Source organism: Cherax quadricarinatus, chromosome 6 (assembly GCF_038502225.1).
Source record: "Cherax quadricarinatus isolate ZL_2023a chromosome 6, ASM3850222v1, whole genome shotgun sequence".
Taxonomy (NCBI): domain Eukaryota; kingdom Metazoa; phylum Arthropoda; class Malacostraca; order Decapoda; family Parastacidae; genus Cherax; species Cherax quadricarinatus.
Window position 1 is genome coordinate 17,316,754 of NC_091297.1, and position 24,037 is coordinate 17,340,790.

At 41.7% G+C, this 24,037-nt stretch overlaps 1 protein-coding gene across 1 annotated transcript in view; it reads left to right on the plus strand.

Annotated features, from left to right (window-relative positions):
- UQCR-C1 (Ubiquinol-cytochrome c reductase core protein 1) overlaps positions 1-24,037 on the plus strand; it is a 123,553-nt gene that overhangs the window by 77,305 nt on the left and 22,211 nt on the right. The window contains exons 5-6 of the mRNA XM_070080740.1: positions 14,629-14,813; positions 17,536-17,711. Coding sequence (XP_069936841.1) covers positions 14,629-14,813; positions 17,536-17,711 — 361 coding nt within the window. The remainder of the gene's footprint in view (positions 1-14,628; positions 14,814-17,535; positions 17,712-24,037) is intronic.

A 24,037-nucleotide genomic window follows, 5' to 3' on the forward strand; every position in this document is an offset into this window, starting at 1 on the left:
TTATAACCCACTTTTCACATCCAATCTTTATTTTACTCCACATAATCCTTGAATTAATATTATTATTATTATTATTATTATTATCAGCAGCTGTAGCACAAATGTTTGATTCTTTGCTGTGTTCAAGAGTAAACACATGATGTCACCTTCCAATACCTGTCCGAATAGCCATTCCAATATGCAGTCATAAATGGGTTGACATTATTTACACTGTAGTTTCATAGCAAATAATGAACAAACAAAACACTCACCACACAGTGGTGGGAGGGCTGGCTGCCAGTTGTGGGGGGTCAGAGGGAGGGTAGTAGGGACTTGCAGTGGTGGAGGCAGTGGTATTTAATAACATACATGTTGTTAAGGCATAACGTATGTGTTTAGTACAATTTACGACATTTTCATGTATTTTACGATTGTTCATGGTTCAACAAGTTAAGGAAGCAGTATTGTATTATATTTCCCTACAATATATTGGGGCACCAAACTTTCACGGTTTTTCAACATTCGTGAGGCTCTTGATCCCCTAACCCTCGTGAATGTTGAGGGAGACCTGTATTACATTTTTGGTGTCATTACCATTAGAACAAATTCACTACCATTCTTAGATTTTTTTTTTTTAAGACTGACATAGGAGCAGCTACCATGTGGGGGGTGTCTACAGTGGATGGATTGAACTCCAAATAAAAATGCATTTCATGGCTGTGTTGCAGTTGAAATCTTAACTATAGAACTTTCTCATTTAACCCTTTCAGGGCGAGTCCCGTGGTCCCGTAGTATGTACTACAGCTTTGAAGTGTGAGCTGGTCCCGTTGTTCTACATGATGAGCTCAGCTCTCTCTTGTAAGCTGTGGGAGAATAGGTCTGTGCGGTAAGTGTGCACCATATGCAGCACAGAGTGCATAATGGGAATAAACTTCGACCTTGTTTTTGACTTAGACACTGACTTTGCAGTGTTTTTTCATGTGGTTTTTATGGTTATATTCTCAGAATCTTTCCTCCGTAAGCCATGCGTGTCGTATGAGGCGACTAAAATGCCGGGAGCAATGGGCTAGTAACCCCTTCTCCTGTAGACACTTACTAAAAAAGAGAAGAAGAAAAACTTCATAAAACTGGGATGCTTAATGTGCGTGGATGTAGTGCGGATGACAAGAAACAGATGATTGCTGATGTTATGAATGAAAAGAAGTTGGATGTCCTGGCCCTAAGCGAAACAAAGCTGAAGGGGGTAGGAGAGTTTCAGTGGGGGAAAATAAATGGGATTAAATCTGGAGTATCTGAGAGAGTTAGAGCAAAGGAAGGGGTAGCAGTAATGTTAAATGATCAGTTATGGAAGGAGAAAAGAGAATATGAATGTGTAAATTCAAGAATTATGTGGATTAAAGTAAAGGTTGGATGCGAGAAGTGGGTCATAATAAGCGTGTATGCACCTGGAGAAGAGAGGAATGCAGAGGAGAGAGAGAGATTTTGGGAGATGTTAAGTGAATGTATAGGAGCCTTTGAACCAAGTGAGAGAGTAATTGTGGTAGGGGACCTGAATGCTAAAGTAGGAGAAACTTTTAGAGAGGGTGTGGTAGGTAAGTTTGGGGTGCCAGGTGTAAATGATAATGGGAGCCCTTTGATTGAACTTTGTATAGAAAGGGGTTTAGTTATAGGTAATACATATTTTAAGAAAAAGAGGATAAATAAGTATACAAGATATGATGTAGGGCGAGATGACAGTAGTTTGTTGGATTATGTATTGGTAGATAAAAGACTGTTGAGTAGACTTCAGGATGTACATGTTTATAGAGGGGCCACAGATATATCAGATCACTTTCTAGTTGTAGCTACACTGAGAGTAAAAGGTAGATGGGATACAAGGAGAATAGAAGCATCAGGGAAGAGAGAGGTGAAGGTTTATAAACTAAAAGAGGAGGCAGTTAGGGTAAGATATAAACAGCTATTGGAGGATAGATGGGCTAATGAGAGCATAAGCAATGGGGTCGAAGAGGTATGGGGTAGGTTTAAAAATGTAGTGTTAGAGTGTTCAGCAGAAGTTTGTGGTTACAGGAAAGTGGGTGCGGGAGGGAAGAGGAGCGATTGGTGGAATGATGATGTAAAGAGAGTAGTAAGGGAGAAAAAGTTAGCATATGAGAAGTTTTTACAAAGTAGAAGTGATGCAAGGAGGGAAGAGTATATGGAGAAAAAGAGAGAGGTTAAGAGAGTGGTGAAGCAATGTAAAAAGAGAGCAAATGAGAGAGTGGGTGAGATGTTATCAACAAATTTTGTTGAAAATAAGAAAAAGTTTTGGAGTGAGATTAACAAGTTAAGAAAGCCTAGAGAACAAATGGATTTGTCAGTTAAAAATAGGAGAGGAGAGTTATTAAATGGAGAGTTAGAGGTATTGGGAAGATGGAGGGAATATTTTGAGGAATTGTTAAATGTTGATGAAGATAGGGAAGCTGTGATTTCGTGTATAGGACAAGGAGGAATAACATCTTGTAGGAGTGAGGAAGAGCCAGTTGTGAGTGTGGGGGAAGTTCGTGAGGCAGTAGGTAAAATGAAAGGGGGTAAGGCAGCCGGGATTGATGGGATAAAGGTAGAAATGTTAAAAGCAGGTGGGGATATAGTTTTGGAGTGGTTGGTGCAATTATTTAATAAATGTATGGAAGAGGGTAAGGTACCTAGGGATTGGCAGAGAGCATGCATAGTTCCTTTGTATAAAGGCAAAGGGGATAAAAGAGAGTGCAAAAATTATAGGGGGATAAGTCTGCTGAGTATACCTGGTAAAGTGTATGGTAGAGTTATTATTGAAAGAATTAAGAGTAAGACGGAGAATAGGATAGCAGATGAACAAGGAGGCTTTAGGAAAGGTAGGGGGTGTGTGGACCAGGTGTTTACAGTGAAACATATAAGTGAACAGTATTTAGATAAGGCTAAAGAGGTCTTTGTGGCATTTATGGATTTGGAAAAGGCGTATGACAGGGTGGATAGGGGGGCAATGTGGCAGATATTGCAAGTGTATGGTGTAGGAGGTAGGTTACTGAAAGCAGTGAAGAGTTTTTACGAGGATAGTGAGGCTCAAGTTAGAGTATGTAGGAAAGAGGGAAATTATTTCCCAGTAAAAGTAGGCCTTAGACAAGGATGTGTGATGTCACCGTGGTTGTTTAATATATTTATAGATGGGGTTGTAAGAGAAGTAAATGCGAGGGTCTTGACAAGAGGCGTGGAGTTAAAAGATAAAGAATCACACACAAAGTGGGAGTTGTCACAGCTGCTCTTTGCTGATGACACTGTGCTCTTGGGAGATTCTGAAGAGAAGTTGCAGAGATTGGTAGATGAATTTGGTAGGGTGTGCAAAAGAAGAAAATTAAAGGTGAATACAGGAAAGAGTAAGGTTATGAGGATAACAAAAAGATTAGGTGATGAAAGATTGAATATCAGATTGGAGGGAGAATGTATGGAGGAGGTGAATGTATTCAGATATTTGGGAGTGGACGTGTCAGCGGATGGGTCTACGAAAGATGAGGTGAATCATAGAATTGATGAGGGAAAAGGAGTGAGTGGTGCACTTAGGAGTCTGTGGAGACAAAGAACTTTGTCCTTGGAGGCAAAGAGGGGAATGTATGAGAGTATAGTTTTACCAACGCTCTTATATGGGTGTGAAGCATGGGTGATGAATGTTGCAGCGAGGAGAAGGCTGGAGGCAGTGGAGATGTCATGTCTGAGGGCAATGTGTGGTGTGAATATAATGCAGAGAATTCGTAGTTTGGAAGTTAGGAGGAGGTGCGGGATTACCAAAACTGTTGTCCAGAGGGCTGAGGAAGGGTTATTGAGGTGGTTCGGACATGTAGAGAGAATGGAGCGAAACAGAATGACTTCAAGAGTGTATCAGTCTGTAGTGGAAGGAAGGCGGGGTAGGGGTCGGCCTAGGAAAGGTTGGAGAGAGGGGGTAAAGGAGGTTTTGTGTGCGAGGGGCTTGGACTTCCAACAGGTATGCGTGAGCGTGTTTGATAGGAGTGAATGGAGACAAATGGTTTTTAATACTTGACGTGCTGTTGGAGTGTGAGCAAAGTAACATTTATGAAGGGGTTCAGGGAAACCGGCAGGCCGGACTTGAGTCCTGGAGATGGGAAGTACAGTGCCTGCACTCTGAAGGAGGGGTGTTAGTGTTGCAGTTTAGAAACTGTAGTGTAAAGCACCCTTCTGGCAAGACAGTGATGGAGTGAATGATGGTGAAAGTTTTTCTTTTTCGGGCCACCCTGCCTTGGTGGGAATCGGCCGGTGTGATAATAAAAAAAAAAAAAATATAATTCTCAGTTTCTTGGTCTCATTTAATAGAATGGAAGATATGTTATAGAAATAGAGATGGTTTTGGTTGGGTTCAGGAATGAAAAAGTAGCTTGAAATTGAGCTGCTGCAGTGCTCCTTTTTCTTGTTCTTAGACCACCACCACCACTGCAACCTCCTCCTCCTCCTCCTCCTCGTTCTCCTCCTCCTCGTTCTCCTCCCTCCCTCCCTCCCTCCCTCCCTCCCTCCCTCCCTCCCTCCCCAAACTACAGGAGGCTCTCCACATTTGCGAGGGTTAGGGCATCAAGAACCTCGCGAATCTTGAAAATTCGTGAATGTTTGGTGAGCCAATATATTGTAAGGATATATAATCATAGCATTTACTTAGCCTAACAGTACTTCTTCCTTAACCTATTGAACCACGACCAATCATAAAACACATGAGAACATCGTAAAATATTGTATGTACATGTTATGGTTTAATAACAAACAATGAACAGGCAAAACACTCACCACTCGTAAGGTTAGGCAAACGATCTCTGAGGACTTGTAATGGTGGTGGTGATATCCATGCAGTTACTGATGACAATTGGAGATGATTATATGGAGTGTAACTGCATATCATGATGAGTCTAATGTGTGGATTCTAACTCTTCACTGCCAGTGTCGCTGCAGAGTCAGAGTTAGCAATGGGGTCAGATTCTGCCATACTTTTTTCCTGCATTTGTTTGGTAAATATAATTGGGTGGTTGGGCATTTGCTGATGTTCAAAGCTCGTGAAAGTGGAGGGCTAGCTGTATTAATTTTATTGCCTCTCTTCACCTTTTTTTTTTCTTCCCCTACCTACTACTTCCACTAATGGATTACTTCTACTACTACTCTACCTCCTTCTTTCTTCCTGTGTTTGTCCCATCCCCGAGATGTGGAAAGGACCTTACCCATCCTCAGGAAAATTGGCAAAAATTGAATTATCTCCACTAATTTGAACTAAATTTCAAGCAATGTCTGGTCCTGAAGGCAACCAAAATAATCTCAATTTCAGTAGTATGTGTTCCATTTTATCAAATAATACCAAGAAACGGCCAATAAAAATCATAAAAACCAGAAATCACCACAAAGTAGCTACATATTTTAAACCTTTCATACAGTTGGAGTTTTGCTTTTTCCATCATGCACCATGTGGGGCAGGAATTTTTTTTATATAGACTATGCACACTTGCTATACAGACCCATTCTCTCATATCTAAGCCAAAATCTACTGCGCATAGCTTATCTGAGTGAGTTGAGCTCATGATGTAGAACTACATGAGGGACCCTGACCTCAGTGACATAGTTCTACATGATAGCAACTGTAAGGGTTAATGTCTATGAAAGGTTACCCCTGAAGGGAGGTGCCTTAGTGTCCATGAGAGGCTATCCTTTAAGGAAGGTTCTGTAATGTCCATAAGTGGCTTTTGATCCAAGGAATTGGATCTGGTCTATTTTTGCATCAAATCTGATTACCTCCTATTTCCCTGGATGCTGTTTGACCACACAACAGGTTTAGTGTTTTTTCCTTGAATGTTATACTCTATAATAACACTACACCTCTATTTAACCCTTAACGGTCCATGTTTTGAAAAAAAAAAAATCGGCCTCATATCTCGGTACTTACCGAGATAGGCCGAGAAGTTGGCACTGGATGCTCACGTGACAGCAACGTAGTCCTGCTGCTTGCCTTTTTTTTTCTATTTTTCATATTGTTTTATATAATTTTTATGTTTTGATAATTACAATTTGTTCTCCATGGGGAAGCGAAACAGAATTCTTCCTCCGTAAGCCATGCGTGTCATAAGAGATGACTAAAATGCCGGGAGCGAGGGCTGGTGACCTCTTCTCCTGTATATATTACTAAATTTGAAAGGAGAAACTTTCGTTTTTCCTTTTGGGCCACCCCACCTTGGTGGGATATGGCCAGTTTGTTGAAAGAAAGAAGAATAATTCCAATTTGTAGTAGTTCTTGTCATTTTATAACAAATCTTTGTTCTGACACTAGTATTAGATACTGAAATTGTACTCAAATTGTCACAAACACATTGACAGGTGGACATTTACACCTGCCTTGGCTATTTACTATCGTCTTGGAATATATACAAAGTATTTATGTCTCAGCAATGTTTTGGATATGTGGAAGTATATAATAATGAGGAGGAGGAGGGGGAGATGGAGGAGGAGGGGGAGATGGAGGAGGAGGGGAGATGGGGGAGATGGAGGAGGAGGGGGAGATGGAGGAGGAGGGGGAGATGGTGGAGGAGGGGGAGATGGAGATGGAGGAGGAGGGGGAGATGGAGGAGGAGGGGGAGATGGAGGAGGAGGGGAGATGGAGGAGGAGGGGGATAGGAGGGAGGAGGGGGAGATGGAGGAGGAGGGGGAGATGGAGGAGGAGGGGAGATGGAGGAGGAAGGAGGAGGAGGAAGGAAGGAGAGGAAGGAAGGGAGGAGGAGGGAAGGAAGGGAGGGAGGAAGGAAGGGAGGAGAAGGAAGGAGGAGGAGGGGAGAAGGAGGAGGAGGGAGGGAGGAGGAGGAGAAGGAGGAGAGGAAGGAAGGAGGGAGGAGGAAGGAAGGAGGAAGTGGAAGAAGGAGGAGAAGGAAGGTGGAGGTGAAGGAAGGTGAAGGAGGGAGGAAGGAGGAAGGAAGGAGGAGGAGGAGAAGGAGGAGGAGGAGGAAGAAGGAGGAAGGAGGAGAAGGAAGGAGAAGGAGGAGAAGGAGGGGAGGAAGGAAGGTGGAGGAAGGAGTGGATAGAAGGAAGGAGGAGGTAAGGAGGAGGAGGAAGGAGGAAGGGAGGAAGGAGGAGGTAGGAGGAGTGGAGGAAGGAGGAGCAATGGAGGAAGGAGGAGGAAGGAGGCATGGAGGGAAGGAGGAGGAAGGAAGGAGGAGGAGGAGGAAGGAAGGAAGGAAGGAGGAGGAAGGCATGGAGGATGGACATAAAATGATGATGATGGATGATAATTGATGATTGATAAATGACATGATGAATGATGATGAATGATGGTATGATGACAATGATGATGACAGATCGATGATTAAATGATGATTATAATGATGACAAATGATGATGATGATGATGATGATGATGATGGATGATGTGTATGATGATGGATATCGTATGATGATGCTGATGATGAGAATGATGATAAATGATGATGATGATGATAGGAATGAATGATGATGATGATGATGATGATAAAATGATAAAATGATGATAAATGTGATGATGAGCAATGATGATGATGATGATGAACGATGATGATGATTTAATGATGATGATGATGATGATGATGATGATAATGATGGACGTATATGATGATGATGATGATGATGATGAATGATGCATGGATGGATGATGATGATGATGATGATGATGACATGATGATGATGATGCATGATGATGATGATGATGATGATAAAATGATGATGATGATGATGATGATGATGATAAATGATGATGATGATAGTGATATGAATGTATAAATGATGTGGATGAATGGATAATGAATGGATGGTAGGAGGGAGGAAGGAAGGAGGAGGAGGTGGGAAGGGGTGGAGGAAGGAGGAGGAGGAGGAAGGAGGAAGGAAGGGAGAAGGAGGAAGGAAGGAAGGTGGAGGAAGGTAAGGAGGAGAAGGGAGGAAGGAGGAAGGAGGAAGGAGGAAGGAGGAAGGAGGAAGGTGAGAAGGTAGAAGGAGGGGAGAAGAAGGAGGAGGAAGAAGGAGGAGGAAGAAGGGAGAGAGGAGGCCAGGAAGGAGGAAGGGAGGAGGAGGAGAAGGAGGGAGGTAGAAGGGAGGGAGGAGGTGAGAAGGAGGGAGGGAGGAGAAGGAGTAGAAGGAAGGAGGAGGAAGGAAGGAGGAGGAGAAGGAGGAAGTTAAGGGAGGTAGGAAGGAAGGAGGAGGAAGGAGGAGGAGAAGGGAGGAGAAGGGGGAGGAGGAAGGAAGGAGGAGGAAGGGAGAAGGAGGAGGAAGGAGGAGAAGGAGGAGGAAGGAGGAGGTGAAGGGAGGAAGGGAGGAGGAGAGGAAGGAAGGAAGGTGGAGGGAGAAGGAAGGAAGGAAGGAGGAGGAGGAAGGAGGAAGGAGGAGGAGAAAGGAGAAGGAGAAGGAGAAGGGAGGAAGGAGGAGAAGGAGGATGACGGATGGATGGAGGATGGAGGAGGATGGATGAATGGATGGAGGACGGATGGATGGGATGAATGGATATGGACGGATGGATGAATGGAGGAGATGGCATAAGGCGAACGGATTTATTATGGAGGAATGAATGGATGGATGATGAGGATGGATGGAGGAATGGATGGATGAATGATGAATGGGATGGAGGAATGTAATACCGATGGATGAAGGAATGGATGGATGAAGGATGATGATGGAGAAATACGGACGGAGGATGGATGAATGATGATGGATATGAATGATGGATTTATTAAATGGATGGATGGAGGATGAATGGATGGATGGAGGAATGAATGGATGGATGGAGAATGGATGGATGGATATTTAATTAGGAGAATAGGATGGATGAAGATGGATGGATGGATAATGGATGGATGAATGGATGGATGCATATGGATGGGATAATGGAGGAGGAATGGATGGATATAATGGATGGATTAATGGATGGATATGGATGGGAGGGAGGATAGAATGGATGAATGGATAATGGAGAATGGATGAATGGATATGGAATGGGATGGATGAATGCTGATAAATGATACGATGGATGGATAAATGGATAATGGGATAAATAGAGATGGAGGATTTATGAAGGAATGGATGGATGGATGAAGGAATGAATACGAATAATGAATAGTCAGAGAATGGATAATGGATAATGGATGGATGAATGGAGGATGGATGGATGGATGGATGGATGGGCCGGATGGATGGATGAATGGAGGAATGGATGGATAACGGATAATGAATGGATAATGGAGGATGGATGAATGGGAGGAGGTCGAATGGATGGAGCGGATGGATGGAGAATGGATGATGAATAATGGAGGATAATGGATGGATGGATGATGATGAAGGAATGAGGATGGAGAAATGGATTGGATGGAGAAAATGGATGAATGGATAATGGGATAATGGATAATGGATAATGGATGATGATAATGAATGGATGGAGGATGAATGGATGGAGAATGAATGGATGGATATGAATGGATGGATATGAATGGATGGAGGAATGATGAATGGATGGAGGAATGAATGGATGGAGATGGATGATGGATGAATGGATGGATATGAATGGATGGAGGAATGAATGGACGGATATGAATGGATGGAGAATGGATGGATGGGATGGAGGAAGGGAGGAAGGAGGAAGGAGGAAGGTGAGGAGGAGGAGGAGGAGGAAGGAGGAAGGAGGAGGAGGAGGAGGAGGAAGGAGGAGGTGGAGGAGGAGGAAGGGGTAAGGAGGAGGAGGAGGAAGGAAGGAGGAGGAGGAGAAGGAAGGAGGAGGAGGAGGAAGGAAGGAGGAGGTGGGAGGCAGGAAGGGAAGGAGGAGGAGGGAGGAAGGAAGGAAGGAAGGAAGGAAGGAAGGAAGGAAGGAGGAGGAGGAGGAGGAGGAGGAGGGAGGAGGAAGGAAGGAGGAGGAAGGAAGGAGAAGGAAGGAAGGAGGAGGAAGGAAGGAGGAGGAGGAGGGAGGGAGAAGGAGAAGGGGAGAAGGAGAAGGAGGAGGAGAAGGAGAAGGAGGAGGAGAAGGAGGAGGAGAATGAGGAGGAGAATGAAGGAGGGAGAATGGGAGGAGGAGAAATGAGGAGGAGAATGAGGAGGAGAAATGAGGAGGAGAAGGAGAAGGAGGAGGAGGAGGAGGAGGAGAAGGAGGTGGAGGAGGAAGGAAGGAGGAGGAGGAGGAATGAATGGAGGATGGATGGATGGATGGATGGAGGAATGAATGGATGGATAATGATGAATGGATGGATGGATGGAGGATGGGGATGGATGGAGGCAATGAGAATGAAGGAGGAAGTTTATAGATAATAAGGATGGATGATGGATAAAGAATGGATGATGGATGGATAAAATAATGATGGAGTGATGAGCCAATGAATGGATGGATGGAGGCATAATGAATGGATGGATGGATGGATGGATGGATGGATGGAGAGTCTAAATGGGATGGATGGATGGATAAAAGAAATGGATGGATGGATGGATGGATGGCTAATGAATGGATGGATGGATGGATATGAATGGATGGATGGATGGCGGATGGATGGATGGGGAAGAATGGATGGATGGATGGATGGATGGATGGATGGATGGGATGGATGGATGGATAAATGGATGGATGATGATGGATGTATAATGATAGGATGGATGGATGGATGAATAATGGATGGATGGGATGAATAATGGATGGGATGGATGGATGGATGGATGATGGGAGTAAGGATAATGGATGATGATGGATGGATGAATGGATAATGGATGGATGGGATGAATGGGATATGGATGGATGAATGGATATGGATGGGATGGATGAATGGGAGATATGGATGATGGATGATAATGGATGATGGAGGGTGATGGATGGGATGAATGGAGGCAATGGATGAAGGATAATGGAGTGGGATGGATAATGGGAGGAATGGATGAATGGAGGGAATAGGATGGAGGATGGATGGGGATGGATGGATGTGGAGTGATATGGATGGATGGATGGATGGATGAATGGATGGATAATGGATGAGGATGGATGGATGAAGGGGATGGATGGAGGATGGATGGATGGATGAATGGATGGAGAGGTCGGGATGGATGGATGAATGGGATGGATGGAGGGAATGGATAATGGATGGAGAATATGGATGGAGGAATGGATGAATGGATGATGGAGGAATGGGATGGATGGATGGATGGATGAATATGGATGGATGAATATGGATGGATGGAGGCAAGGTGATGAATGGATGGAGTGAATGGAGGATGGTAATGGATGGATAATGAATGGATGGATGGATGGATGAAGGTTAGGTAATGAATGATGAATGGAGGAGGCCGGATGGAGAAGGTCGGGAGGCAATGGATGAATGGATGGATGAATAATGAATGGATGGATGGGAGGCAATGGATGAATATGAATAATGGATGGATGGATGGGATGGAGAATGGATAGGTGATGAATGATGATGATGATAAATGATGATGATGATGATGATGCATGATGACAATGATGATGATGATGATGATGGATAATTGATGAATGGATAAATGATGATGATGATGAGCAAATGATGATGATGATAATGATGATGATGATGATGATGATGATGATGAATGAGATGAATGATGATGATGATGCCAATGATGATAGAATGACAATGATGATGATGACAAATGATGAATGATGCATGATTACAATGATGATGATGATAAATGATGATGATGATAATGATGATGATGAATGATGACAATGATGATGATGAGTAAAATGATGATGTATGAGATAAATGATGATGATGATAAATGGATGTTTATGATGAAGCAAATGATGATGATGGATGATGATGAATGATGACAATGATGATGATGATGATGATCAAATGATGATGATGATGATGATGATGATGACATGATGATGCAATGAATGATGCATGATATGAATGACAAATGATGATGATGATGATGAATGATGATATTTACAATGATGATGATAATTGCAATGATGATGATGATGCAATAAGGGAGGATGGATGGAGCAATGGATGGATGGATGGAGGACGAATGGATGAATGGATGGATGGAATGGATGGATGGATATGAATGGATGGATGATAATGGATGGATATGGATAATGAATATGGATGGATGGAGAATGGATAATGAATGGATGAATATGGAATGGATGGATAATGAATGGATGAATGGATGGAGGCATGAAGGGAATGGATGGATGAAGGAAGGAATGGGATAATGGATGAATGGAGAATGGATATGGAGAAATGGATAATGGATGGATGGAGCGGATGAATGGAGAATGGCTAATGGATGGATGAGAAATGGATATGGGAATGGATAAGGATAATGATAAATGGATGAAGTGATAAGTGAGAAATGATGAATGGAGGATGGAGAAATGGATGAATGGATATGGATAAGGTCGAATGGATGAGGAATGAAGGAATGAATGGATGGATAATGAATAATGAATGATGGAGGAATGAATATGAATGGATGGATATGAATATAATCGGATGGATATAATGGAATGAATGGAGGCGGATAATGGATAATGGATGGATGAATAATGAATGGATGGATGGATGAAGGAATGGGATGGATGGATGGATGAAGGCAATGGATGGATGGAGGATGAATGGATGGAGCAAATGAGAAATGGATGGATGGCCAATGAAGGAATGAATGGATGATATGAATATGAATGGAGTGATATGAATGGATGAATGGATGGATAATGAATGGATGGATGGATATGGATGAATGGATGGATATGGATGAATGGGATGGATATGGATGAATATGGATGGCGGATGGATAGGATATATTATACGGATGGATGGAGAATGGGATGGGATGGATGGGATAAATGGATGGATGGATGGATAAGGGAATGGATGGAGTGCTTACGAAGGAATGGACGGATGGATGAAGGATGATGATGGATGGAGAAATGGATGGATGGATGGATAAATGGATGGAGGATTTATTAAAATGGAGGCCGGATGGATGAAGGAATGGGATGATGGAGAATGGAGGAGGTCGGATGAATGGATGAGGATGGATGAATGATGGATGGATGGATGGAGGAGGAGGATGGATGGATGGATGGATGGATGGATGGATGGATGGATACGGAGGAGGAGGAGGGGAGGAGGTGGATGATGATGATGATGATGATGATGAGGATGATGAGGATGATGGAGGATGGATGGAGGGGTGATGATGAGGATGATGCTTGATGGATGAGGTAGATGATGATGAGGAGGAGGAGGAGGAGGAGGAGGAGGAGGGAGGAGGGAGGAGGAGGAGGATGATGATGATGATGATGATGATGATGATGATGATGATGAGGAGGATGATGATGATACTCGAGGGTGCAGCGATAAGAAAAGATTAGAGGTGACATTTGAAGAGCATCGCCCTCACTTTGTTTTCGCTGGTACACAAATATGTCTATCTGTCAAGCTCTCTGTCTATCCATCTAGCTCTCTGTCTCAGAGAGAACCACAAGACTGCGTCATCACCTTTACTCTTATCTTCAAGCAGAGTATAGCACTTTATCTCGATTTTTTGGGTTATCCTAGGTAATTTATGCACTTGTATTTGTGTGTACCTGTGAGACAGAGACAGAAAGAGAGAGAGAGACAGAGAGACAAAGAGAGAGACAGAGACTGAAAGAGACAGAGACTGAAAGAGACAGAGACTGAAAGAGAGAGGTAGATAGACAGAGGTAGAGTTAGAAAGACAGATAGACCCTAAACTTGGGGTTAACATCACTTTCCTCTTAAAAGAGGAGTGTTAATATGACATCACATCAGTGAATCCTTGGTGTTTGCTGCACTGCTTGCTCTAGCTGGCCTCAATTTAACTGGCACTCCCACAATAATAATACCAAGCACACTGAGTGTTAAGACCCATTCTATGCTGACAAGGCATCTCAGGTCAGTCGTGCCAAATTTGAAGGCAGGAAAAATAAACATATATATACGTTTGGCCCAAGTATATATGTTTGGACCGTTTAAGGGTTAATGGTATCAGAAATGCCAAACATCACTGTTGTAACTTTATTATTGCACTGCTTTCCCTCTATCGCAGATATATATATGCCCTCTTTACTTCATTCTTTCTGCATAACCAAACCATTCTAATTACGCTTCTTTAACATTTTGAATTGTACCACACCATCTAATTTTTTAATTCCTTGCTCAGTGAAAAACATTCACCAAGCACACTAGTCTCCAACAAGACATTTTCACTTACTCCAACTGTCTCTTTGATAAGAGTATCCCAAGAAATTCCTATTTTTGTATTTATTGACAGGCTTGTCAATAAATACAAAAATAGAAATATTTAGATTAAAATGCATCTGCTGATGCATTTTAATCTAAATATTTAACCCTTAAACTGTCCAAACATAGATCTACATTTACGTGCGTAGCACTCTGACTTTGATTTTCTCCATTTGAAACCATGTAAAAAAAAAAAAAATAGATCTACTTTTGGAGCACTACGAGAGCGAACATTGATCTACGTTTGGACAGTTTAAGGGTTAATTAAATGCACTTGCATCTTGTTATCTTTCATCAGACCTGTGTTACTTAATTTTCTATTACCTAAAGTTCTGCTGTAAATATTCTGATTATCACAGGTCTATCAGTCGGTCTGACTTGGTCGAGTATATCACAACACACTACAAGGGCCCACGAATTGTGCTAGCAGGTGCCGGTGGTGTTGACCATGGTGCTCTTGTCAAGATGGCAGAGCAGCATTTCAAGGGACTGGGTATTGCCTACGAGGGTGAAATTCCACTAGTGGCTCCATGTCGTTTTACAGGCAAGTTCAATTTACAGTCTCTTAGTCTGGTCCTTGGTTAATTGTAAGCTTTTTAGCCAGTCATTTAAGGCATTTTTACCTACTTCATCAGTCATCTAAGATATTTTACATACATTAATATGAACTGAGGGACTAATATGTAAAGTAGGCTGGTGGATAGTTTGCTAGCTAGCATGCCAGCTGTTAGAACTGTTAAGATATAGTAAGATAATATAAATTTGACCAGGAAAATAAGATGGATAGGAGGCCTTTGAAAACAGGAGAGATATCATATCAGCAATGTTAATTTTCAAGATACTTGAGGTAAGTGAAATAACAAAGCTAGAAATTGAGAAATTTTTCATTGGCTAAATTGAATTAGAAAGCATGTGTGGTGTAAATATTATGCAGAAAATTCGGAGTGTGGAAATTAGGAGAAGGTGTGGAGTTAATAAAAGTATTAGTCAGAGGGGTTGTTGAGGTGGTTTGGTCATTTAGAGAGAATGGATCAAAGTAGAATGACATGGAGAGCACTTAAATCTGTAGGAGAAGGAAGGCGGGGTAGGGGTCGTCCTCGAAAAGGTTGGAAGGAAGGGGTAAGGGAGGTTTTGTGGGCGAGGGGCTTGGACTTCCAGCAGGCGTGCATGAGCGTGTTCGATAGGAATGAATGGAGACGAATGGTATTTGGGACCTGACGATCTGTTGGAGTGTGAGCAGGGTAATGTTTAGTGAAGGGATTCAGGGAAACCGGTTATTTTTATATAGCCGGACTTGAGTCCTGGAAATGGGAAGTACAATGCCTGCACTCCAAAGGAGGGGTTTCGGGATATTAGCAGTTTGGAGGGATATGCTTTGTATCTTTATACGTATATGCTGCTAAACTGTTGATCTGAGCACCTCTGCAAAAACAGTGATTATGTATGAATGATGTGAAAGTGTTGAATGATGATGAAAGTATTTTCTTTTTGGGGATTTTCTTTCTTTTTGGGTCACCCTGCCTCGGTTGGAGACGGCCGACTTGTTAAAAAAAAAAAAAACTACAATACAAGGCCTACCTTTAGAATGCAGCTAGGTAGGATCCACATATGAAAAATGTTTTAAAGTCTGCTATTTATTCTGCACACAATTTTTATCAAGTGAGACATGAGTAGGTACAAATTACCCTGAATGAAATTTACCAAGGCCACCCTGCCTTGGTGGGAAATGGCCAATGTATTAATAATATAAAAATAGATAAAATTATACAGGACTAACATCAGAGATACAAAACTGTTCAAACTTTCTACCAGTAACACTAAGAAAACTTGCTGGTACTAGTTCCTGCAGGTGGTGCAGGATCCCTGGGTTGTGATGCTTTTGTTGGAGTCTGTATCACTTGATACATCTACCTCTGTTTGTGTGAATGTGATAGGGGTGAGTGGAGACGAATGGTTTTTGGGACTTGATGAGCTTTTGGAGTGTGAGCAGAGTAATATTTTGTGAAGGAATTCAGGGAAACTGGTTAGCCAGAATTTAGTCCTGGAGGTGGGAAGTACTTAAAAGGAGGGGTTTGGAATATTTTCTGTTGAGAGTAACATCTAGACTGTCATATCTGCACATCTCTACAGAGAGAGTGATAGTGTGAATGGTGATTTTTTTTTTTTCACCCTGCCTCGGTTGGAGGCAGCCAGCATGTTTAAAAAAAATTCCATAAACAAAGAAAAATTTAAGCACAAACAAAAAAAATTTAAGGATGTCTAGTACAATTGATTATACAGTATTTTGAGATCCCCATTTGTGAGTAAGGAGATGATGTAATGTCTGTGGTCTGGATAAAATTATTGTACTGATTCTTCTTGTGAGTTAATATTATGAAAGGAACTAGGACTGTATTTCTTAAATGGCTGGAGAATATAAACTAGCAGATTTATAAAAAAAATATGAGGGAAAAAGAGTGAGTGGTGCACTTAGGAGTCTGTGGAGACAAAGAATTTTGTCCTTGGAGGCAAAGAGGGGAATGTATGAGAGTATAGTTTTACCAACGCTCTTATATGGGTGTGAAGCGTGGGTGATGAATGTTGCAGCGAGGAGAAGGCTGGAGGCAGTGGAGATGTCATGTCTGAGGGCAATGTGTGGTGTGAATATAATGCAGAGAATTCGTAGTTTGGAAGTTAGGAGGAGGTGCGGGATTACCAAAACTGTTGTCCAGAGGGCTGAGGAAGGGTTGTTGAGGTGGTTCGGACATGTAGAGAGAATGGAGCGAAACAGAATGACTTCAAGAGTGTATCAGTCTGTAGTGGAAGGAAGGCGGGGTAGGGGTCGGCCTAGGAAGGGTTGGAGGGAGGGGGTAAAGGAGGTTTTGTGTGCGAGGGGCTTGGACTTCCAGCAGGCATGCGTGAGCGTGTTTGATAGGAGTGAATGGAGACAAATGGTTTTTAATACTTGATGTGCTGTTGGAGTGTGAGCAAAGTAACATTTATGAAGGGATTCAGGGAAACCGGCAGGCCGGACTTGAGTCCTGGAGATGGGAAGTACAGTGCCTGCACTCTGAAGGAGGGGTGTTAATGTTGCAGTTTAAAAACTGTAGTGTAAAGCACCCTTCTGGCAAGACAGTGATGGAGTGAATGATGGTGAAAGTTTTTCTTTTTCGGGCCACCCTGCCTTGGTGGGAATCGGCCAGTGTGATAAAAAAAAAAAAAATTATTAGTATATGTTTTCTGTGTGAATATCTACCTTCTTGTTTGCATATCAATAAATCCCACAGGCTCAGAAATTCGTGTGCGTGATGACAGCATGCCTTTAGCTCACATTGCCATGGCAGTGGAGGGTGCAGGTTGGGCTGATCCAGACAACATCCCACTCATGATTGCTAATACCATCGTTGGTTCTTGGGACCGCACTCACGGTGGAGGTGCTCACAATGCTTCTAACCTTGCTCAGGTGAGTTGAGCTTGAGAGTGCAGTGTATCATTAGTGGTGAAGGTGCATACAATACTTCCATCTTTTTTTTCAGGTCACTTAAGCTTGAGTGTAATGTACCTCTAGCACTGAGGTCTTCACAGTGCTTCCTACCCGGTTCTGTTGAGCTTGAGAGTGTAGTGTACCTCTTGTATGCAAATACTGAGTAGAACATGGTTAAGCTACATTGACATGCATGTTTATACAGCCAGAGGGAACAAAAAGATGTTAATCTTAAAAAAAATACTTTCACATATTCTTCAGTTTTATATCTTTATATTCATTAAAACATATACAGATCCACAGCCCTTTATCCGAAATTCTGAAATTCAAAAAGTTCCAAAAAACAAAGTTTTATTGTGGAGTGTCAGTCATCTCTACATAACTCCAACGCCGCCATGTGGCAAGAGTGACCCAGCACTGACAGCCAGAGTGGCAGGCGTCAGTTGTGTCTCAGCGATTGTAGTGTTCACACACGTGTCTGCTGTTCGCTGATATTTTGTTTTTACGTCAAACGATGTTTGATGTAAATGAACCTACAGATGAAGTTTTTGAAGGATTTCGTGTCACTGATGAGATGATGATTTCATACCTCGTAACTTAAGCTAAAAGTTTATTGGATGAAAGTGTAAATAAATTACAGGAAGCTGACATCAAAGAACTGCTGAACAATGACAATGATGCACCTGTTGTGCACCTTGAGTGATGGTGAAATTGCTGAAATGGTGTTAAATACAAATAAGCATGAGAATAGTAGTGATGACATTGTGAACGCAGGTGAGAAAGTCCCTATAGACGATATGGTGAAAATGTGCGATCAATTAATTGCTGGCCTTGAACAATGTGCATTTATCAGTGAGCAAGAGATTATGGCAATTTACTCAGTTAAAGAGAGATTGCTTAGACAAAAACCTATGTTAATAAGACAGATGACACTTGAAGTCTTTAAAAACGCCGTCTGTCAATCGTCTTGAGAATCATGTGCCTGGTCTATAATTATCCCATTACAGTGGAACCCCGAGTTTCAGCCATAATTCATTCCAGAAGGCTGTTCGAGTGCTGTTACCGAACGTATTTGTTCCCATAAGGAATAATGTAAATTAGATTAGTCCATTTCAGACCCCCAAAAATACACTTACAATAATACACTTACATAATTGTTCGAGTTGGGAGGTGGCTGAAACTCGGGGTACCACTGTATTTCATTTATCAATATATTACTCTATAAATAAACCATGGTAGTGTTTGTAATCTTTATTTATCCCACTTAGTGCGAGTATTCATACGTTTTTGCTGCAGTGTTAATGTTTGATTATGGGGTGCTGCCCTAGACCCCACCCTCATTCTGAAATTTGAAAAATTCTGAAATTCAAAATGCGACTGGCCCCAAGGGTTTTGGATAAAGATGTGGACCTGTATAACACATGTATATTATACACAGTATAATGGGGGGTTAGACAATAAAATAGGGTAATATTTGTAAAACCCTCTTGTGTGTACATTGCTTTAGGTAAAACATAAGCTAAAAAAAAATATATGTAATTGTCATTTATCCTAGGAAGTAGGTTAGTAGACAGCAACCACCCAGGGAGGTACTACTGTCCTGCCAAGCGAGTGTAAAACAGAAGCCTGTAATTGTTGTAAGTGATGGTAGGATTGCTGGTGTCTTTTTTTCTATCCCATAAATATGCAAGATTTCAGGTACATCTTGCTACTTATACTTACATTTAGGTCACACTACACATGCATGCATTGGCATATATATACACACCCCTCTGGCTTTTCTATTTTGTTACTAGTTCTTGTTCTTGTTTATTTCCTCTTACCTCCATGGGGAAGTGGAACAGAATTCTTCCTCTGTAGGCCATGCGTGTCATAAGAGGCGACTAAAATGCTGGGAGCCAGGGGCTAGTAACCTCCTCTTCTGTATATATTACTAAATGTAAAAGGAGAAACTTTCATTTTTCCTTTTGGCCACCCTGCCTCTGTGGGATGCATCAGGTGTGTTGGAAGAAAGAAGGAAATGTATGTATCTGAGTGCCTCTGCAAAGACAGTGATTATGTATGAGTGAGATGAAAGTGTTGAGTGATGATGAAAGTATTTTCTTTTGGGGGATTTTCTTTCTTTTTGGGTCACCCTGCCTCGGTGGGAGACAGCCGACTTGTTGAAAAATATATATATATATATATATACAGCGGATCCCCAGATAACGTAATTAATCCGTTCCAGAGAGAGACTTATATCGAATCTGACTTAATCCGAATTAATTTTCCCCATAAAAAATAATGGAAATTCAATTAATCCGTTCCAGACACCCAAAAGTATTAAACAAAGTAATTTTTCTATATGAAGTATACATTCCCCTACACAGAAAACAATGAGACAAGCAGAGTAAAATATTACTAAAATGACACTTAACTTTATTGAAGACTTATTGATGATTGATGAGACGGGAGGAGGGGGAGAGGATGGAGGTGTACTATTGTTTGGAAGGGGGAATCCCCTTCCATAAAGACTTCAGGTTACTTCCCTTCTTTTTTTTTTTTTTAATGCCACCAGTACCAGCTTCAGAGTCACTGGACCCCTGTCTTACAAAATATCTGTCCAGAGAGCTCTGTTTCTGGCATCTCTTTAAGATTTCCCTAAAATGGGACACAACATTGTCATTGTAGATGTTGCCAGCATGGCCTACAACAGCTATCAGGGTGATGTTCATCCATAAATGTTTACACATAAAAAAGCAGGACACTGCAGCAAGCCTGTTGGCCCATACTAGGCATGTCCTTCACAAACCATCTCACTAACAGAATCGTATTGGCCCAACCCAATTTTCAATTCTTCCCAAGCAATAAGCTTTGATAATTCTATTCACTTGTACACAAGTCCCAATCAAATCAAATCCTGTGTGTTGGGAGGTACCCTGGCTGGTGTGTGGGGAAGTACCCTGGCTGTTAAACCAAGACAGCAGTGCCTCAGTGTATGTAACAAAGCAAACAGATTACTGGGATTTATATCTAGAAGTGTAAGCAACAGAAGTCCAGCGGTTATTTTACAGCTTTATGCATCATTAGTAAGGCCTCGCCTAGATTATGCAGCTCAGTTCTGGTCTCCATATTACAGAATGGATATAAATTTGCTAGAAAACATCCAGCGTAGAATGACGAAATTAACACATACCATTAGAAATCTTTCGTACGAAGAACGATTGAAAACTCTTAAACTACATTCACTTGTAAGACGAAGAATGAGGGGAGACATGATAGAAGTGTATAAGTGGAAGATGGGTATTAACAAAGGGATATAAATAAGGTTTTGAGGATATCACTTCAAGAAAGAGCCCGCAATAATGGATTCAAATTAGATAAGTTTAGATTTCGACAGGATATAGGAAAGTATTGGTTTGGAAATAGGGTAGTTGATGAGTGGAACAATCTGCCTAGTAGGGTTATTGAAGCTGAAACGTTGGGCAGTTTCAAATTTAGGTTAGATAAATACACGAGTGAGAGAGGTTGGATTTGAGTGAGACTTTAACGGGAGTTATTCCTTGGATAGCTTTAGGTAGATGTCGTTTTGATAAGGACTTGCCTTGCATGGGCCAGTAGGCCTTCTGCAGTGTTCCTCCATTTTTATGTTCTTATGTAGGGTGATCGAGGCTAGGACCTTGAGTAGCTTTAAAGAGAGATTGGAAATATATGAGTGGAAGGGGTTGGGTTTGATTTGTGTCATTGGGTACGGGAGTAAATTCTTGGGTAGCTTTGGGTAGAGGTCATTTTGATAAGGACTTGCCTTGTAGGGGCCAGTAGACCTTCTGCAGTGTTCCTCCTTTCTTATGTTCTAAAAGCTATGGCTTGGGTAGTTTCAAATTTAGGTTGGATAAATACACGAGTGAGAGGGGTTGGATTTGAGTCGGACTTGCACCTGAGCTTATTGCTTGGGTAGCATTTGTTCTGTTAGTGGGTTGGATTTGTGAAGGACCTGCCTAGTATGAGCCAGCAGGCCTGCTGCAGTGTTCCTCCTTTCTTTTGTTCTTATTGAAGACTTGTTTGTGCAAGAAAGGTATGAAATACTGACAACATGAAAGTTAAGCCAAATGTGCAACATCTGGATAACTTTATTGTAGACGTTTTGCCATCCAGTGGCTTTATCAATACAGATTCTAGGACATAATTAGTTCTACTGTCTTCTAATTATGTCCTAGAATTTATATTGATAAAACCACTAGATGGCGAAACGTCTATAGTAAAGATATCCAGATGTTGCACATGTGTCTTAACTTTCAAGACTTGTTTGTGTGAGGGAGGGATGGCAAGTTTATTGTTGGAGAATATGACACTAATATCAACTCTCTGACTTATTTATCTATCACAATTCGACTAATATGACATAACAATATTAATAACATAGAAACATGGAATATACTCTAGAATGAATAAAATAATGTCTTGGTCTGAAAAATGGCAGATGAAGTTTAATGTGGATAAGTGTAAGGTACTTGCCCTTGGTAATGAAAATAACCCTCGAAGCTATAATCTAGGTGAAGTAGAGCTTGGTCATACAGAATGTGAAAAAGACTTGGGAGTCATGGTAAGCAGAAATCTAAAGCCAAGACAGCAGTGCCTTAGTGTGCGCAACAAGGCCAACAGATTACTTGGATTTATCTCAAGAAGTATAAGTAACAGAAGTCCAAAAGTTATTTTACAGCTCTATACATCACTAGTGAGGCCTCATTTAGATTATGCTGCTCAGTTTTGGTCCCCTTACTACAGGATGGACATAGACTCATTAGAGAACATACAGAGAAGAATGACTAAAATGATTTACTGTGTAAGGAACCTCCCGTATGAAGATAGACTTAAAGCCTTAAATCTCCACTCTCTGGAGAGGCGTAGAATGAGGGGAGATATCATTGAAGTGTATAAGTGGATGACGGGCATAAACAAGGGAGACATTAATAAAGTACTGAGGGTGTCGAACCAGGTAAGAACCAGGAATAATGGATTTAAGTTGGATAAATTTAGATTTAGAAAGGACATAGGTAAGTACTGGTTTTCTAACAGAGTTGTAGATGCGTGGAACAGTCTTCCCAGTGGGGTGATAGAGGCTAGGACCTTGGGTAGCTTTAAGAAGAGACTGGACAAATATATGAGTGGGAGCGGCTGGGTTTGATTGGTGTCAAGGGGTACGGGAGTTATTTCTTGAGTAGCTTTAGGTAGATGTCGTTTTGATAAGGACCTGCCTCGTATGGGCCAGTAGGCCTTCTGCAGTGTTCCTACATTCTTATGTTCTTATTACGTATGTCACAAGAGGTGTTGTTGGGTGTATAAGGGCCACTGAGAGTAAGTCGTCTATAATGGTGGTGAAGCAGCAGCTGAGGCAGCGGTGTTTTCTGTTGTCCTATATAACTCTAACAACATTGGAGGAGTTGGTAGAATCGCTGAATCACTGAAGAAGGCACCCTCTACGACCTTCTACCACTATTACAACTGTTACCATTATCACAACTGCTTCCACTCTACCACCACCTTTGTATTTTTCTATAAACTTTTTCTTAAATTATATGCGTTTCTCACATTCTTTACCAAAGGGCTGGCACTAGAAGCTTTCTTTGGAGCCATGGTGACTTATTTAGTAGTTGCAAGCACTAAAACATATGGAATATTATGAAATATTTTGTATGAACAAGTGAGGGGACCGTCACTCACTGGTAAACAATGGCACACTGTAATAATGTTGGTAGAATTACCGACAATATGTAAAGTAAAAGGACACAAGTGCAACTAATGTGGCATTTTATTGTGGCAACGTTTCGCTTTCCAGGAGCTTTGTCAAGCCGTAACGGCTTGACAAAGTTCCTGGAGAGCAAAACGTTTCCACAATAAAATGTCACATTAGTTGCACTTGTCCTTTTACTTTAAAATGGCACACTGGTTGGGAAGGGAGGGCGAGGCAGCTCAGAGCTGTGAGTATGCGTCCCGGACGAACGACGATTAGCGAGCCAGTGTTTTGACGAAAATGTCACGATTTCTGAAAACGACTATCGAGCCCGACGATTATCTAGGGACCAAATTGCCAATTTCTGACCACTTTATTGGGTAGTTCAAATTGGTAAATGGGCAGTTTCTTGTACTCAACTGATACAAAAAATGGAGTTCTAAAGAAATAGCTATGAGTTTGGTCAACTGGAACAACAGAAGTGGCCAAAAACAGAGCTCAAAGTCGGCAAAATTGCTGATGCATATATGTTGCCGAGACCGCTAACTTCGCGGGAGCGTAATTCTGTGAGTTTTCGGCCAAATATCGTACTTTT